General features: G+C 32.4%; 2 protein-coding genes across 4 annotated transcripts in view; one reads left to right on the top strand and one right to left on the bottom strand.

Moving 5' to 3' along the window:
• LOC114130439 (putative nuclease HARBI1) overlaps window positions 1–19399 on the top strand; it is a 58039-nt gene that overhangs the window by 19449 nt on the left and 19191 nt on the right. The gene's annotated exons all lie outside the window — the stretch shown is intronic.
• Window positions 2899–3876, bottom strand: LOC126552299 (uncharacterized). Its single transcript, XM_050206992.1, has 4 exons — window positions 3739–3876; window positions 3326–3403; window positions 3191–3268; window positions 2899–3132 (listed from the first exon to the last, which is right to left on the bottom strand). The coding sequence occupies exons 1-4, from the start codon at window positions 3841–3843 to the stop codon at window positions 2899–2901; spliced, it is 495 nt and encodes a 164-aa protein (XP_050062949.1). The 5' UTR covers window positions 3844–3876.

The following is a 19399-nucleotide window of genomic DNA, read 5'->3' on the forward strand; positions in this document are numbered from 1 at the left end:
AACCACATGATGTCGGACCCCCTTAGCTTTAATGTTCTCCCTTCCTGCAGTATCGGACGTATTTGATGAGTGAATCTTATAGGCATAAGATTTCGCCCTCAACGCACAAAACTCTGATATAATATCACCATTTGACTCGTCAGAAAAAAAACCCGGTACCTTTTTACGTGCTGTTGTATATCACGGATGGTTAGATGGCAAGTCTGCCGTGTCTAACCTATCCATCAAATTTGGATTTTCCAACAAGTCAGAGTAAAAATCATCAGTCATAATGTGATACACTAGTGAATCTGTAATAATGATATTAATTAATAATAATAAATACACAAGAGAATAGTTTTAATATACATTTACTTGTGTCAGTATACATAAGCTTAATGTGTTCACCATAGTGCCTCTGCATCACATTATAATGATAATCATACATCAAAGTTTTGCTAATGTCCAATACCGCGAATCCTATGGAAAATAAAATAAAAATTTATTGATCAATGTATAATATAAAATATAAAGTAAATTTTTACCTACATATATTATATATAGGTTTTTCAAATTTGATTATTTTATTTTCTAAAGTGACAGCGCTAAGGGTATCGCTATATCTGGTGCAATGTTTAAATTTAGTTTTATTTATAAGTTTTTGGAGTCGCCGCTCATATGATACCAACTCCATTTTAATTTCCTTACGTTTAGACCGCATCGTTTTCCCTGTAAAAAAAGTTAAAAAAAAAAAGTTAAAAAGTTTAACAGTAGTTACCAAAAATCGCATTATTCATGAGCTTGAAAAAATCTTTTTCAAAATCATTTCTCGCTTTCTTTCTCATATCGGTATTTAACTGAATATACTTGGCAAGCCAATCCGACTGGCTAAACTCCAAGACTCTATGTACCTATATAAAAAAAAAAAAAGTTAAAACATTTATTTTAAAATAATGTAAAATGAAATATTTACCTTTTCAACTATCAACTCGTTATCGATTGCCTGCTGCAGATTCCTATAATGCACAATATAGTTTACCTTAGGCTCAAACGTCGCCATAAGTTTCCGCACTTTTGAGCCTCGTGGTATACTATTTTGTGGTAGGAATGGCAGATCATTATGCTTATCGTGCAAGTGTTTCGGGTATGATATATCTACTTCGTATACACGACCTCTAGCCGATTTGGGAGTTATATCACTCAAACCGTCTAAATTTGGCTCAACCCAGTTAAAATTACCATACGGCATGTACTCCGACATTGCATAACCGTACAAGTTGTTACTTATTAAAGTAAAAAAAAATTGTTAAACAATGTATATAAAATTATACTTACAATCTTGATACACCAACCAGGATTTCTCTTTCGTTTCGTCATAATTCGGGGACTTTAAATTATTAGCTTTTGCATATAGCATGCTCGCCTGTACCAATCCGCCACGAATACCTAAAAATTAATCATATAAATTATTAAAAAAACATTTTTTTACAAATATAATATTGATGTACTGACCATTCTCACACATCAGCAACATATCGTAATCAGACAAAAGTTCTAATTTTTGACCTGTATACTTTACCCTAAGCTTAGGCACCAGTGCTGTGTAATAGTGGGCTGCGTCCAAATTATACGTGGACATGCAAACGTCACGGAAGTTTTCAAAAACGTCGGTCAGCAACAAAACATCAATTTTTAAATATAAATCGCTGTACTCGCCCAACGTCTTGCACTTGAAGTTGTCCCAGACCGCCTTCGCGTGCTTAAATCTTCCTCTTTAATCCCCGACTCGGTCAGTGTACTATAAAATTCGTCCTCTCCCGGTAAACATGTCTCATCCAACTTGTCCCAACTATCTGTGTACTCGTACGGGTAAACACCTTTCCGAGTAACAAGAGGCATATCTTCGCGGACAAAATGTTTAGCTGTCTCACGGAAGTTTTCGAAATTATGTGTAATTAAGTTTTCAGCCAGAGACGATAAACTAGACGCCATAAACCTGAACGTATCGATAAATTAATAGTGAACTTACTACTTATATGTTTTGTAAAAGATATAAATTTCTCTTCACTATTCGGAATAACGGATATGCTTTCAGTATCAAAACCAAGTTCAGTGACTATGAAATGTGAGTCATAGTTGGAGAGATTATGAAAAAAAACCGGTACAAATTTAGGCTGTTGTAACTCTAAGTTACACTTTGAACACAAAGTTTGTCTAAATTTGCCGTTCAGATGATTATGATCTCTAACTTTTTCGCCACTGACTAAAATACATTTACACAAATTACACGTATTACACTCTTGATGTGTTTTTTCTTCCTCTTCGGTCATGGTCAAAGGAATGTTAGTCTTCATTAACTTTTCAATTTTCCCACTGACCGCAACTATAGCCTCAACAAAATATTTCGCTACGTCCTCATGTTGTTCGTCGCCTCTGTATACTACCGGTACTGTAGGTATTTCATATTCTTCGATGAGCTCCATCTGCACGTCATCGCTTGACTTTACCAAAAATCCGTAGCTCATCGCCTCATGTTTATGAATTATTTTTGTATTTCCACCCTTTGCCTAGTCCGTTTTGACTAATAAGGCCTCGAAATCAACGTAAATAACAAATGGCTGTTAAATTATATTTGCCTTCATGTTGTCTATAATTGTCACCGATACGACATGCCACCGGGCTCGTTACATGCCTCGCCAGAATCGCCCACTTAAAACATTGCTGGTCTAAATTTTGAGGGTTAATAGTGGCCCGTTTCCTATCATTAAACGCCGGCAACTGCATGTATGACGATCCTCCCATCGACATATATTTATATATGGTCAACAATAACCCGTCTATGCTCTCTAATGTTTATATTACAATTCCTAAATACCATAAATATCCATAAGGTTATTTAACCTAACATTTTCTTCTTCGTTACCCCCCCCAGTCGTCGTCGGAAGCGGCGGTGATGGTATTTTCATACCGCTCCATAGCCATATTCAGCGCGTGATTTTCGTCCTCATCGTCACCCCAGGAAGAAGTCTTGATCTCGCATTGTTTAATAACCCCGATAATCAAATTGTGAAACTCGCGAGGAGTCTTCAACGGAAGCATGTGTAACATGCTTGGCGATGGGGACATGTCAGGTGAAAAAGCTTCCGGTGGAGTCTAAATAATAACAATTAATTTAATTTCAAAAAAAAATTTTTTAAAATTAATAACTTACTATTGCACTACATGGAACATTTATGCTCTCTACCATTGATGACGGGAACATGTCAGGTGAAAAAGCTTCCGGTGGAGTCTAAATAATAACAATTAATTTAATTTCAAAAAAAAATTTTTATAATTAATAACTTACTGTTGCACTATATAGAGCAGTTATGCTCTCTATCATTGATGACGGGAACATGTCAGGGGAAAAAGCTTCCGATGGAGTCTAAATAATAACAATTAATTTAATTTTAAAAAAAAAATAATTTTTTAAAATTAATAACTTACTATTGCACTACATGGAACATTTATGCTCTCTACCATTGATGACGGGAACATGTCAGGTGAAAAAGCTTCCGGTGGAGTCTAAATAATAACAATTAATTTAATTTCAAAAAAAAATTTTTATAATTAATAACTTACTGTTGCACTATATAGAGCAGTTATGCTCTCTATCATTGATGACGGAACATGTCAGGGGAAAAAGCTTCCGATGGAGTCTAAATAATAACAATTAATTTAATTTTAAAAAAAAAATAATTTTTAAAATTAATAACTTACTATGGGACTATATGGAATAGTCGTACTCTCTATCATTGATGACGGGAATATCGGCGATTCGTTGATTATTTCTTGAATATCGAATTCATCGTAGTTGTTCGTCATCTAAGAATTAGATTATGTATACTTATAAAATATTTTAATTATTATTGTAAAACCAAATACTTACGTTTAACAGCTTGCATTTGGTGAATTTTTCTTTAGCTGAAGCAATCTTGTACTGGCTTATACGCGGGAAAATATCAGACTGAATAATTGAAAACTATGTTTGCTTTTCGTAAAATGTACCTAACAACCCCACTGGTAGGGGGTGTACGTTTTTACCTTGAAAGAATGTCCGTCTTTTTCTTAAAATGGGATCTTGAAACGTTATGGTTTTTCCCTTTATATATAAGGGTCAAGGGATACCGGTGGGACGTTTCCTAAGTTATATGCGGTTATTTCTTCCATGCTCAATGATATGGTCTTAGGGAGAAATACGTTAACGATTCCACCCGTGTCCGGATCCCTCAACGCACAGACGATTGAAGATCCAATTTTTTTGTCTACCTCCTTCATTGAGGTCACCGGGTATTCTACATTCATTCTTAAATCCGCTATTGAAGCATTGCACACGTTCGTCTGTTGTTTCAGCGATGTCAAGAATGCCATTTTAAACTATGAACGGAAAAAAAATGTTAGAAAAAATTAATTTACTCCGTTACTGCGTATTATACGCGCTAGGCTATAATTATTTATTATTAGAATAATAATAATAATAATTAAATAAACTCACTTTATCTAAGGGGGTGTTCTAACGATAAAACGTTGACGCGGAGTCGTGCGATGATGTCGATCTTGTGAATGGTAACTGTCAAGTGCGATGGTTACAGAACTAAAATATAAATACCGCAAATTAATATTGTTTAATAAATATATAATACTCTATATTTTTTACATCGTATATAATATCTAATTCGTCTAAAAATTTATTTTTTTTACAATTTTCATTAATTTTATTCCTTATAATTAAATTATTATAATTAAATATTATTATAATACAATTTAAATCGACATCTTTACATTTTAATTCTAATAGGTATCTTAAAAATTAAATTACACCATAAATTTGAGCTAACCGGATTTGATCGTTGAGTGATACCTTTTAGACTATTTTATTTCCAAAAATTATGTCCTCTGTCACATTTTATCTCATATACGCTTTCAAATAGCTCACATAACAATACCTCTAAATCATATCCTGAAAATTTCACAAGCTCGTCTATTAACCATATTAATTTAGTCTTATTAAATTTCCTACTTATAATTGAAAACCACTTTGAATTATTAACTAAATGATAATTTTTACAAAACCCTCTTTTTTTTTATTCGGCATTCATTGCATAAAAATGAAATCGAGCATTCCACACCATATGTAGCTACAAATCTTTCCTCATACGATTCCCCGAAAATAATGTTTAATACTTCATTGACTAAGTAATAAATAACAGTGTAATATAACATTGAATAATATAATATAATATAAAATATTCTTACATGATTCAGTATCCATAATACACTTGGTCTTCGTTTTTTGAAAATGAATTGAAAAGATTTAATATTATATCTGATATAAAAATAAATATATGTGCTTATCAGGACTGATGATAATCAAAAATTAGATGTGCTTATGAGGATTGATGATCGCGTTGTGATTTTAATTAAAATTATTTTATGGGTATAGATGGATGATATACAAGTGCAAACGATTCAGGTGAAATATTCGGCAAAGATGTTAAAAACCTATTTCAAGATATCGATATTCTACGTATTTTATCTCAGACAGTATATTATTATTTAAAGCATTGTATTCTTAAATGTAATACTTATAAATTGAACGGGTTGTTGGGATTTCTGAAATAATATAAACTATCGTTTGGTTATTAAGAAAAGTTTATTATTACTACATATTTATACATTATAGGTTTATATTGTTTTATTTAAATTAAATTAAGCTAAATTTCTTATTCTTTGTAGTATAAATCTAGATGTGTCAAAATCAAAATCAAAATATGATAATATCGTTAACGCATTCAACGTCCAATCTACGCTCATGTTCCCCCTTATGCGTTCGGAGTCTATAGACGCAATTCTTCGCAGACCATACACTAGCTGCGTGATTATATAATATTGTGTATGACGACGGATCCTACTTTGGGAGGTCAATAATTCATGAAATGTAATCTGTATTTATAATGATTTACCTGGTATTAGAAATCGTGACATATTATTCGAAATATTTTTTTTTAACTTACTATGCTTGTATCTTCCGGAATCGAACGATTATAATGATATTCACGCAAAAGCATCGTTAATACTCTGTATAGGCAGGTTTAACATGACTGTGTTTCAACTTCCGGGAATAAATCATTTCTCACTCTAAGCACAAGCGGTCTCGGCGTTGTATCCACGGACATGTCGGGTGAGGAGGGTTCAGACTGAATCGGTGACAAAGATCGAAAAGGGTTTTTAGGTGACCGTGGTAATGATGGTGATGCAGGTGAATGAATTGGTGAAAACGCGCGATACCAAATACCCATCAGCGACTCTCGGTGAGTGGAGTACCCACTATCATCGGATGGAGTTTAAATAATAAATAATATTAATTTTATTTGTGTATTTTATTATTTTAAAATTACTATAGCCCCATATCAGCTATCGTCGTGTTCATAATTGTTCATTCTTTGAGCTAAAAGGTCATCCTCGAATGGCATTCCCTCTAGAATCCTTTTATATTCATAGCCGTCAATACTTGTTGTAGAATTATTAGACATCTAACCTGTAGATAAAGTATTCACCAACGTAATAATAAGAAAAATTCGATATCGAAGCTCGAGTATTTGGTTAGATCCTCGATTAACCATGGCGGTCTACCAATAAACTTATTATTAATAAACTTATACCATCTTTAGTTTTTTACAAGATGGTATTTGCTACAAAAATTTTTTTTTCTTAACCTACAATCAAAAAAAAACAAATCTAGACTACAATCTTTACATGTAACCTTAATTAATTCCTCGAATGTTGTATTTAAATAAAAATGGAATACTTCATTTACTAAAAAAATCAAAAAAAATCAGATGTATCATTCACTTTAAGATATGATTGTATTATACGTTTTTCACCATGACTCCTCCTCATCATTTTTATTATGGAACGTTATTTTTTTGTTGATGTATTCTAAAATCTTATAACTATATTCTATATTTAACACATCTAAAACTAAACATCAAATTTTTTTCGTTTTTACTAATTCTAATTTTTTCTTACATTCTAATTTTTCGCCCAATTTTAAATCTAAATTAAATATAATACTACTTAAACTAATACTTACATTATTTAACTAATTTAACTTATTAATATAAATCATATATAATAACTCCTCCCAATAGTTTTTTCCTATGGAGTAGGAGTTACGAAAAAAACACTTTTTTAATAATTTTTCAATCCAATTATTATGATTTATTTGGAAAATATAGAAACTACTAACTAAACTATTATCTAATAAATAAAGTTACAAGTACATAGCGCGTCCGAGGTGCACTTGTCGTGGGCAGTTCTGGGACCGGCTCTGGTCCAGAGACAGCGTCATCCCCCTCCGACCTGAAGAGACCGGCGAAAGGATTCGGCATATCTCTGACACCCGGGAGGTTCTATGACTCCCCGTAACATTTCATTCTCCCCATGAGCGTAAGCCTGAAACGAAACACATGAATAAACATCGTTACTAAAAAGCACTAACCCGTATTTCAACTCACCCGTGCACGATTTCCCTGTAGAACCGGTCGTCCCAGTAGGGACCTACTACCTTTTTCACGGCCCTCATGGGTACAACAGAATACGATTTTCGTGACTCATTTGCAATGTAGTCGCTAATCTTCATCAAGTTCTCTTTCCACGGCCTTGTCATCTGGTCCCAATGTTTGTTTACGATGTGACGGCCGAGTTTGTGACCGCACGTCATAAAATCACACATTTTGCAGTATTTCACGAGCTACGGAACAAGGACGAATCGTTAACAACGATTGCGATTCGAATAGGTGGACGAGACGTACCTGGGTGTCGGTCGAACTGGCGAATTTTTCGACGACTGTTAGCCGCTTGGGCCGCAGTAAACGCTCATCGTCGTCGTCTACCTCGTCTTGGTCTTGCGAGGTTCCCGACGCGATCGGGCCTTTGAATAACGGCGAGACTGACGGTGCCGCTGGTGCATCGGTCCGAGTCCTGAGCGCTTGTGGTGTTGACTGGAATTCTGAAACCAGCGTGATTGCGTTAAAAATAAAATAGACAAATAAATAGTACAGCGTTACGGCTCGCGTACCATCGTCGCTCCCGTTAAACTCGTAAACGTCATCGGGTTTCGTCGGAGGGGGTGTCGGAGTGAAAACTTCGTCCACTACTAGTTATTTTTTTGTTGATGTATTCTAAAATCTTATAACTATATTCTATATTTAACACATCTAAAACTAAACATCAAATTTTTTTCGTTTTTACTAATTCTAATTTTTTCTTACATTCTAATTTTTCGCCCAATTATTATGATTTATTTGGAAAATATAGAAACTACTAACTAAACTATTATCTAATATATGAAGTTTCCATTGTGAATGGCCATCGTCGCAATGTAATTGATAGGCTTCTTAGAAGATTTCACAAAAGAAAAATTGTATGTTTGTGATTGTATGTTTTTCACCATATCTCCTCCTCGTCATAATTATCGTGAAACTTTATTGTTTTTATTGATATAATCTAAAATCTTATTACTATAGTCTATATTTAACGAATCTAAAATTAAACAGCTAATTTTTTTCTTTTTTCCTAATTCTATTATTTTCTTATCTTCTAACTTTTCTCCTAATCTTAAATCTAAATTAAATATAATGCTACTTAAACTAATATTTACATTATTTACATTATTTAACTTATACATATAAATCTTATATAATAACTCCTCCCAATAGTTTTTTCCTATGGAGGAGGAGTTACGAAAAAAAAAACACTTATTTAATAATTTATCTATCCAGTTGTTATGATTTATTTGGTATATATAAAAATTACAAACTAAACTATTATCTAATAAATTAATAAATGAAGCTTCCATTGGGAATGCCCATCGTCGCAATGTAATTGATAGGCTTCTTCGAAGATTTCACGTAAGAAAAATTCGACATCGAAGCTCGAGTATTTGGTTATGTCCTCGATTAACCATTGCGGTATACCAATAAACTTATTATTAATAAACTTATACCATCTTGAGTTTTTTACAAGATGGTATTTACTACAAAAATTTTTTTTTCTTAACCTACAATCTAAACATAACGAATCTATAGTACAATCTTTACAAGTGACCTTAATTAATTCTTCGAAAGAAGTATTTAAATAGAAATGGAATACTTCATAAACTAAAAAAATCAGATGTATTATTCACTTTAAGATATGATTGTATTATACGTTTTTCACCATGACTCCTCCTCGTCATTTTTATTATGGAACGTTACTTTTTTGTTGATGTATTCTAAAATCTTATAACTATATTCTATATTTAACACATCTAAAACTAAACATCTAATTTTTTTCGTTTTTACTTATTCTAATTTTTTCTTACATTCTAATTTTTCGCCTAATTTTAAATCTAAATTAAATATAATACTACTTAAACTAATATTTACATTATTTAACTTATTTAACTTATTATATAAATCATATATAATAACTCCTCCCAATAGTTTTTTCCTATGGAGGAGGAGTTACGAAGAAAACACTTTTTTAATAATTTTTCAATCCAATTATTATGATTTATTTGGAAAATATAGAAACTACTAACTAAACTATTATCTAATATATGAAGTTTCCATTGTGAATGGCCATCGTCGCAATGTAATTGATAGGCTTCTTAGAAGATTTCACAAAAGAAAAATTGTATGTTTGTGATTGTATGTTTTTCACCATATCTCCTCCTCGTCATAATTATCGTGAAACTTTATTTTTTTTATTGATATAATCTAAAATCTTATTACTATAGCCTATATTTAACGAATCTAAAATTAAACAGCTAATTTTTTTTTTTTTTCCTAATTCTATTATTTTCTTATCTTCTAATTTTTCTCCTAATCTTAAATCTAAATTAAATATATGCTACTTAAACTAATATTTACATTATTTACATTATTTAACTTATACATATAAATCTTATATAATAACTCCTCCCAATAGTTTTTTCCTATGGAGGAGGAGTTACGAAAAAAAAAACACTTATTTAATAATTTATCTATCCAGTTGTTATGATTTATTTGGAAAATATAGAAACTACTAACTAAACTATTATCTAATATATGAAGTTTCCATTGTGAATGGCCATCGTCGCAATGTAATTGATAGGCTTCTTAGAAGACTTCACAAAAGAAAAATTGTATGTTTGTGATTGTATGTTTTTCACCATATCTCCTCCTCGTCATAACTATCGTGAAACTTTATTTTTTTTATTGATATAATCTAAAATCTTATTACTATAGTCTATATTTAACGAATCTAAAATTAAACAGCTAATTTTTTTCTTTTTTCCTAATTCTATTATTTTCTTATCTTCTAATTTTTCTCCTAATCTTAAATCTAAATTAAATATAATGCTACTTAAACTAATATTTACATTATTTACATTATTTAACTTATACATATAAATCTTATATAATAACTCCTCCCAATAGTTTTTTCCTATGGAGGAGGAGTTACGAAAAAAAAAACAATTATTTAATAATTTATCTATCCAGTTGTTATGATTTATTTGGTATATATAAAAATTACAAACTAAACTATTATCTAATAAATTAATAAATGAAGCTTCCATTGGGAATGCCCATCGTCGCAATGTAATTGATAGGCTTCTTCGAAGATTTCACGTAAGAAAAATTCGACATCGAAGCTCGAGTATTTGGTTATGTCCTCGATTAACCATTGCGGTATACCAATAAACTTATTATTAATAAACTTATACCATCTTGAGTTTTTTACAAGATGGTATTTACTACAAAAATTTTTTTTTCTTAACCTACAATCTAAACATAACGAATCTATAGTACAATCTTTACAAGTGACCTTAATTAATTCTTCGAAAGAAGTATTTAAATAGAAATGGAATACTTCATAAACTAAAAAAATCAGATGTATTATTCACTTTAAGATATGATTGTATTATACGTTTTTCACCATGACTCCTCCTCGTCATTTTTATTATGGAACGTTACTTTTTTGTTGATGAATTCTAAAATCTTATAACTATATTCTATATTTAACACATCTAAAACTAAACATCTAATTTTTTTCGTTTTTACTTATTCTAATTTTTTCTTACATTCTAATTTTTCGCCTAATTTTAAATCTAAATTAAATATAATACTACTTAAACTAATATTTACATTATTTAACTTATTTAAATTATTAATATAAATCATATATAATAACTCCTCCCAATAGTTTTTTCCTATGGAGGAGGAGTTACGAAGAAAACACTTTTTTAATAATTTTTCAATCCAATTATTATGATTTATTTGGAAAATATAGAAACTACTAACTAAACTATTATCTAATATATGAAGTTTCCATTGTGAATGGCCATCGTCGCAATGTAATTGATAGGCTTCTTAGAAGATTTCACAAAAGAAAAATTGTATGTTTGTGATTGTATGTTTTTCACCATATCTCCTCCTCGTCATAATTATCGTGAAACTTTATTTTTTTTATTGATATAATCTAAAATCTTATTACTATAGTCTATATTAACGAATCTAAAATTAAACAGCTAATTTTTTTCTTTTTTCCTAATTCTATTATTTTCTTATCTTCTAACTTTTCTCCTAATCTTAAATCTAAATAAATATAATGCTACTTAAACTAATATTACATTATTTACATTATTTAACTTATACATATAAATCTTATATAATAACTCCTCCCAATAGTTTTTTCCTATGGAGGAGGAGTTACGAAAAAAAAAACACTTATTTAATAATTTATCTATCCAGTTGTTATGATTTATTTGGTATATATAAAAATTACAAACTAAACTATTATCTAATAAATGAAGCTTCCATTGGGAATTCCCATCGTCGCAATGTAATTGATATTCTTCTTCGAAGATTTCACGTAAGAAAAATTCGACATCGAAGCTCGAGTATTTGGTTATGTCCTCGATTAACCATTGCGGTCTACCAATAAACTTATTATTAATAAACTTATACCATCTTGAGTTTTTTACAAGATGGTATTTACTACAAAAATTTTTTTTTCTTAACCTACAATCTAAACATAACGAATCTATAGTACAATCTTTACAAGTGACCTTAATTAATTCTTCGAAAGAAGTATTTAAATAGAAATGGAATACTTCATAAACTAAAAAAATCAAAAAAAATCAGATGTATTATTCACTTTAAGATATGATTGTATTATACGTTTTTCACCATGACTCCTCCTCGTCATTTTTATTATGGAACGTTACTTTTTTGTTGATGTATTCTAAAATCTTATAACTATATTCTATATTTAACACATCTAAAACTAAACATCAAATTTTTTTCGTTTTTACTAATTCTAATTTTTTCTTACATTCTAATTTTTCGCCCAATTTTAAATCTAAATTAAATATAATACTACTTAAACTAATACTTACATTATTTAACTAATTTAACTTATTAATATAAATCATATATAATAACTCCTCCCAATAGTTTTTTCCTATGGAGTAGGAGTTACGAAAAAAACACTTTTTTAATAATTTTTCAATCAAATTATTATGATTTATTTGGAAAATATAGTTATTACTAACCAAACTATTATCTAATAAATGAAGTTACAAGTACATAGCGCGTCCGAGGTGCACTTGTCGTGGGCAGTTCTGGGACCGGCTCTGGTCCAGAGACAGCGTCATCCCCCTCCGACCTGAAGAGACCGGCGAAAGGATTCGGCATATCTCTGACACCCGGGAGGTTCTATGACTCCCCGTAACATTTCATTCTCCCCATGAGCGTAAGCCTGAAACGAAACACATGAATAAACATCGTTACTAAAAAGCACTAACCCGTATTTCAACTCACCCGTGGACGATTTCCCTGTAGAACCGGTCGTCCCAGTAGGGACCTACTTTCTTTTTCACGGCCCTCATGGGTACAACAGAATACGATTTTCGTGACTCATTTGCAATGTAGTCGCTAATCTTCTTCAAGTTCTCTTTCCACGGCCTTGTCATCTGGTCCCAATGTTTGTTTTCGATGTGACGGCCGAGTTTGTGACCGCACGTCATAAAATCACACATCGGGCAGTATTTCACTAGCTACGGAACAAGGACGAATCGTTAACAACGATTGCGATTCGAATAGGTGGACGAGACGTACCTGGGTGTCGGTCGAGTTGGCGAATTTTTCGACGACTGATAGCCGCTTGGGCCGCAGTAAACGCTCATCGTCGTCGTCTTCCTCGTCTTGGTCTTGCGAGGTTCCCGACGCGACCGGGCCTTTGAATAACGGCGAGACTGACGGTGCCGCTGGTGCATCGGTCCGAGTCCTGAGCGCTTGTGGTGTTGACTGGAATTCTGAAACAAGCGTGATTGCGTTAAAAATAAAATAGACAAATAAATAGTACAGCGTTACGGCTTGCGTACCATCGTCGCTCCCGTTAAACTCGTAAACGTCATCGGGTTTCGTCGGAGGGGGTGTCGGAGTGAAAACTTCGTCCACTACTAGTTATTTTTTTGTTGATGTATTCTAAAATCTTATAACTATATTCTATATTTAACACATCTAAAACTAAACATCAAATTTTTTTCGTTTTTACTAATTCTAATTTTTTCTTACATTCTAATTTTTCGCCCAATTATTATGATTTATTTGGAAAATATAGAAACTACTAACTAAACTATTATCTAATATATGAAGTTTCCATTGTGAATGGCCATCGTCGCAATGTAATTGATAGGCTTCTTAGAAGATTTCACAAAAGAAAAATTGTATGTTGTGATTGTATGTTTTTCACCATATCTCCTCCTCGTCATAATTATCGTGAAACTTTATTTTTTTTATTGATATAATCTAAAATCTTATTACTATAGTCTATATTTAACGAATCTAAAATTAAACAGCTAATTTTTTTCTTTTTTCCTAATTCTATTATTTTCTTATCTTCTAATTTTTCTCCTAATCTTAAATCTAAATTAAATATAATGCTACTTAAACTAATATTTACATTATTTACATTATTTAACTTATACATATAAATCTTATATAATAACTCCTCCCAATAGTTTTTTCCTATGGAGGAGGAGTTACGAAAAAAAAAACACTTATTTAATAATTTATCTATCCAGTTGTTATGATTTATTTGGTATATATAAAAATTACAAACTAAACTATTATCTAATAAATGAAGCTTCCATTGGGAATTCCCATCGTCGCAATGTAATTGATATTCTTCTTCGAAGATTTCACGTAAGAAAAATTCGACATCGAAGCTCGAGTATTTGGTTATGTCCTCGATTAACCATTGCGGTCTACCAATAAACTTATTATTAATAAACTTATACCATCTTGAGTTTTTTACAAGATGGTATTTACTACAAAAATTTTTTTTTCTTAACCTACAATCTAAACATAACGAATCTATAGTACAATCTTTACAAGTGACCTTAATTAATTCTTCGAAAGAAGTATTTAAATAGAAATGGAATACTTCATAAACTAAAAAAATCAAAAAAAATCAGATGTATTATTCACTTTAAGATATGATTGTATTATACGTTTTTCACCATGACTCCTCCTCGTCATTTTTATTATGGAACGTTACTTTTTTGTTGATGTATTCTAAAATCTTATAACTATATTCTATATTTAACACATCTAAAACTAAACATCAAATTTTTTTCGTTTTTACTAATTCTAATTTTTTCTTACATTCTAATTTTTCGCCCAATTTTAAATCTAAATTAAAAATAATACTACTTAAACTAATACTTACATTATTTAACTAATTTAACTTATTAATATAAATCATATATAATAACTCCTCCCAATAGTTTTTTCCTATGGAGTAGGAGTTACGAAAAAAAAACTTTTTTAATAATTTTTCAATCAAATTATTATGATTTATTTGGAAAATATAGTTATTACTAACCAAACTATTATCTAATAAATGAAGTTACAAGTACATAGCGCGTCCGAGGTGCACTTGTCGTGGGCAGTTCTGGGACCGGCTCTGGTCCAGAGACAGCGTCATCCCCCTCCGACCTGAAGAGACCGGCGAAAGGATTCGGCATATCTCTGACACCCGGGAGGTTCTATGACTCCCCGTAACATTTCATTCTCCCCATGAGCGTAAGCCTGAAACGAAACACATGAATAAACATCGTTACTAAAAAGCACTAACCCGTATTTCAACTCACCCGTGGACGATTTCCCTGTAGAACCGGTCGTCCCAGTAGGGACCTACTTTCTTTTTCACGGCCCTCATGGGTACAACAGAATACGATTTTCGTGACTCATTTGCAATGTAGTCGCTAATCTTCTTCAAGTTCTCTTTCCACGGCCTTGTCATCTGGTCCCAATGTTTGTTTTCGATGTGACGGCCGAGTTTGTGACCGCACGTCATAAAATCACACATCGGGCAGTATTTCACGAGCTACGGAACAAGGACGAATCGTTAACAACGATTGCGATTCGAATAGGTGGACGAGACGTACCTGGGTGTCGGTCGAGTTGGCGAATTTTTCGACGACTGATAGCCGCTTGGGCCGCAGTAAACGCTCATCGTCGTCGTCTTCCTCGTCTTGGTCTTGCGAGGTTCCCGACGCGACCGGGCCTTTGAATAACGGCGAGACTGACGGTGCCGCTGGTGCATCGGTCCGAGTCCTGAGCGCTTGTGGTGTTGACTGGAATTCTGAAACAAGCGTGATTGCGTTAAAAATAAAATAGACAAATAAATAGTACAGCGTTACGGCTTGCGTACCATCGTCTCTCCCGTTAAACTCGTAAACGTCATCGGGTTTCGTCGGAGGGGGTGTCGGAGTGAAAACTTCGTCCACTACTAGTTATTTTTTTGTTGATGTATTCTAAAATCTTATAACTATATTAGTAGTATATTTTGGGGGATTCTGACCGCTGATCCACCGCATCCACATCCCACATCCCACCGCATCCACATCCCACCGCATCCACATCCCACCGCATCCCGCATCCCTCCGCGCCCACCGCGTCACTGCACCCTCACCGCATCCCACATCCCTCCTCGCCCGCCGCGCCGCCATATTCCCTACGTAACCGACATATCGTACAAGCATTATCATTTTCTTATCACTGTTATCAAGCATTTATCAGTTATAAAATTGTTATCACATATTATCAATCATTTATCAGTTATCAAATTGTTATCAATCATTTATTTTTATCAGTTATCATATATTTAAAAAATATAATATTCTGCGTTAGAATCGATCCGGGAGGGTATGAGCGTATCATTTTACCACCTTCCCACCTCGACTCTAACCATTGAACAATATAGTCAATACTGCTATATTTAAATACACGCTAAATAATATACATAATCATATAAATATTCTATAGCTACTCTTATACTTAGGAAAATCATATACAAAAAATGTAATTAAATTTAGACTCAGTTATATATTTATTACCACCACCACCCATTGAAACTATTACATTTAAATACAAGCTAAATAATATAATCATATAAATACTCTATAGTCTCCACTTATAATTTTAGAAAAATAAGTGAATATACTTTTGTATATATATTCGCTCGAGTTGCCAGGACGTCGCCGACTCTTAATAGCCACAATGGCCATTTATATTGAAAGACACTTAACAATAATAGGTATATTATCCGTATTCAATTAAATACCTATTCACATACCACCTGGACATTAGTGATTGAAAGACATTTAATAATGGTAGTAATAATCACAAATAAATGTCTTCTTAATGTGCCCTACCGGTCGTCAGGATGTCGTGGAATCTTAATAGCCACAATGACCATTTATAATGAAAGACACTTCCGCCTTATCGGCATTAAGAGACATATCCTTATTCAATTAAATATTCACTAATAGCTCTGATTATATTCTGACAGCTTAAGTTTCCCGTCATTAAGATATTTATTTAACAAAAAGCCTAAGGATTTCGCATACTCTTAATAATATTTTAATAGTATAACTAGTAGTTTAAAAATGTATTATGTTTAGCAATATTAATTGATCTTTAATAGCGGATACATTAGAATACACTTAAATATCGTAGAAGAGACAATTCACATGACTATTATACTAATGTTGCAAACTACGCTGAAACAACTGACACTTGTCTTTAGTCCGTCTGCCACCTTAAACTGGTGTACACGTATTTTTCGCTCGCTCCGTCTTTTTAAATTTTAGTGAGTTTTTATTTTCAAAAATAATTTTAAACATGGCTGGTTCTATCAGAAACATGGAAGAAATTTACAAGAAAAAGAAGAATTTTACCTATGTTCCACCAACACCACCTGCCGAACTCATCGACTGCAGTAATTTTATACTTGACTTCACTGGCCGTAAGTTTTTGAATGTAGGACTTGATTCGGAAGACAAGTTCAATATCATAGTCCAAATAATCACACCGTCGCGGTACGTAAATATGCCATCCGATTTTTTACGACGTATATTCTCGCTTTTTGTTGATGTATTCTAAAATCTTATAACTATATTTTATATTTAACACATCTAAAACTAAACATCAAATTTTTTTCGTTTTTACTAATTCTAATTTTTTCTTACATTCTAATTTTTCGCCCAATTTTAAATCTAAATTAAATATAATACTACTTAAACTAATACTTACATTATTTAACTAATTTAACTTATTAATATAAATCATATATAATAACTCCTCCCAATAGTTTTTTCCTATGGAGTAGGAGTTACGAAAAAAAAAACACTTTTTTAATAATTTTTCAATCAAATTATTATGATTTATTTGGAAAATATAGTTATTACTAACCAAACTATTATCTAATAAATGAAGTTACAAGTACATAGCGCGTCCGAGGTGCACTTGTCGTGGGCAGTTCTGGGACCGGCTCTGGTCCAGAGACAGCGTCATCCCCCTCCGACCTGAAGAGACCGGCGAAAGGATTCGGCATATCTCTGACACCCGGGAGGTTCTATGACTCCCCGTAACATTTCATTCTCCCCATGAGCGTAAGCCTGAAACGAAACACATGAATAACATCGTTACTAAAAAGCACTAACCCGTATTTCAACTCACCCGTGGACGATTTCCCTGTAGAACCGGTCGTCCCAGTAGGGACCTACTTTCTTTTTCACGGCCCTCATGGGTACAACAGAATACGATTTTCGTGACTCATTTGCAATGTAGTCGCTAATCTTCTTCAAGTTCTCTTTCCACGGCCTTGTCATCTGGTCCCAATGTTTGTTTTCGATGTGACGGCCGAGTTTGTGACCGCACGTCATAAAATCACACATCGGGCAGTATTTCACGAGCTACGGAACAAGGACGAATCGTTAACAACGATTGCGATTCGAATAGGTGGACGAGACGTACCTGGGTGTCGGTCGAGTTGGCGAATTTTTCGACGACTGATAGCCGCTTGGGCCGCAGTAAACGCTCATCGTCGTCGTCTTCCTCGTCTTGGTCTTGCGAGGTTCCCGACGCGACCGGGCCTTTGAATAACGGCGAGACTGACGGTGCCGCTGGTGCATCGGTCCGAGTCCTGAGCGCTTGTGGTGTTGACTGGAATTCTGAAACAAGCGTGATTGCGTTAAAAATAAAATAGACAAATAAATAGTACAGCGTTACGGCTTGCGTACCATCGTCGCTCCCGTTAAACTCGTAAACGTCATCGGGTTTCGTCGGAGGGGGTGTCGGAGTGAAAACTTCGTCCACTACTAGTTATTTTTTTGTTGATGTATTCTAAAATCTTATAACTATATTCTATATTTAACACGTCTAAAACTAAACATCAAATTTTTTTCGTTTTTACTAATTCTAATTTTTTCTTACATTCTAATTTTTCGCCCAATTATTATGATTTATTTGGAAAATATAGAAACTACTAACTAAACTATTATCTAATATATGAAGTTTCCATTGTGAATGGCCATCGTCGCAATGTAATTGATAGGCTTCTTAGAAGATTTCACAAAAGAAAAATTGTATGTTTGTGATTGTATGTTTTTCACCATATCTCCTCCTCGTCATAATTATCGTGAAACTTTATTTTTTTTATTGATATAATCTAAAATCTTATTACTATAGTCTATATTTAACGAATCTAAAATTAAACAGCTAATTTTTTTCTTTTTTCCTAATTCTATTATTTTCTTATCTTCTAATTTTTCTCCTAATCTTAAATCTAAATTAAATATAATGCTACTTAAACTAATATTTACATTATTTACATTATTTAACTTATACATATAAATTATATAATAACTCCTCCCAATAGTTTTTTCCTATGGAGGAGGAGTTACGAAAAAAAAAACACTTATTTAATAATTTATCTATCCAGTTGTTATGATTTATTTGGTATATATAAAAATTACAAACTAAACTATTATCTAATAAATGAA

Source organism: Aphis gossypii, chromosome X (assembly GCF_020184175.1).
Source record: "Aphis gossypii isolate Hap1 chromosome X, ASM2018417v2, whole genome shotgun sequence".
Classification (NCBI taxonomy): domain Eukaryota; kingdom Metazoa; phylum Arthropoda; class Insecta; order Hemiptera; family Aphididae; genus Aphis; species Aphis gossypii.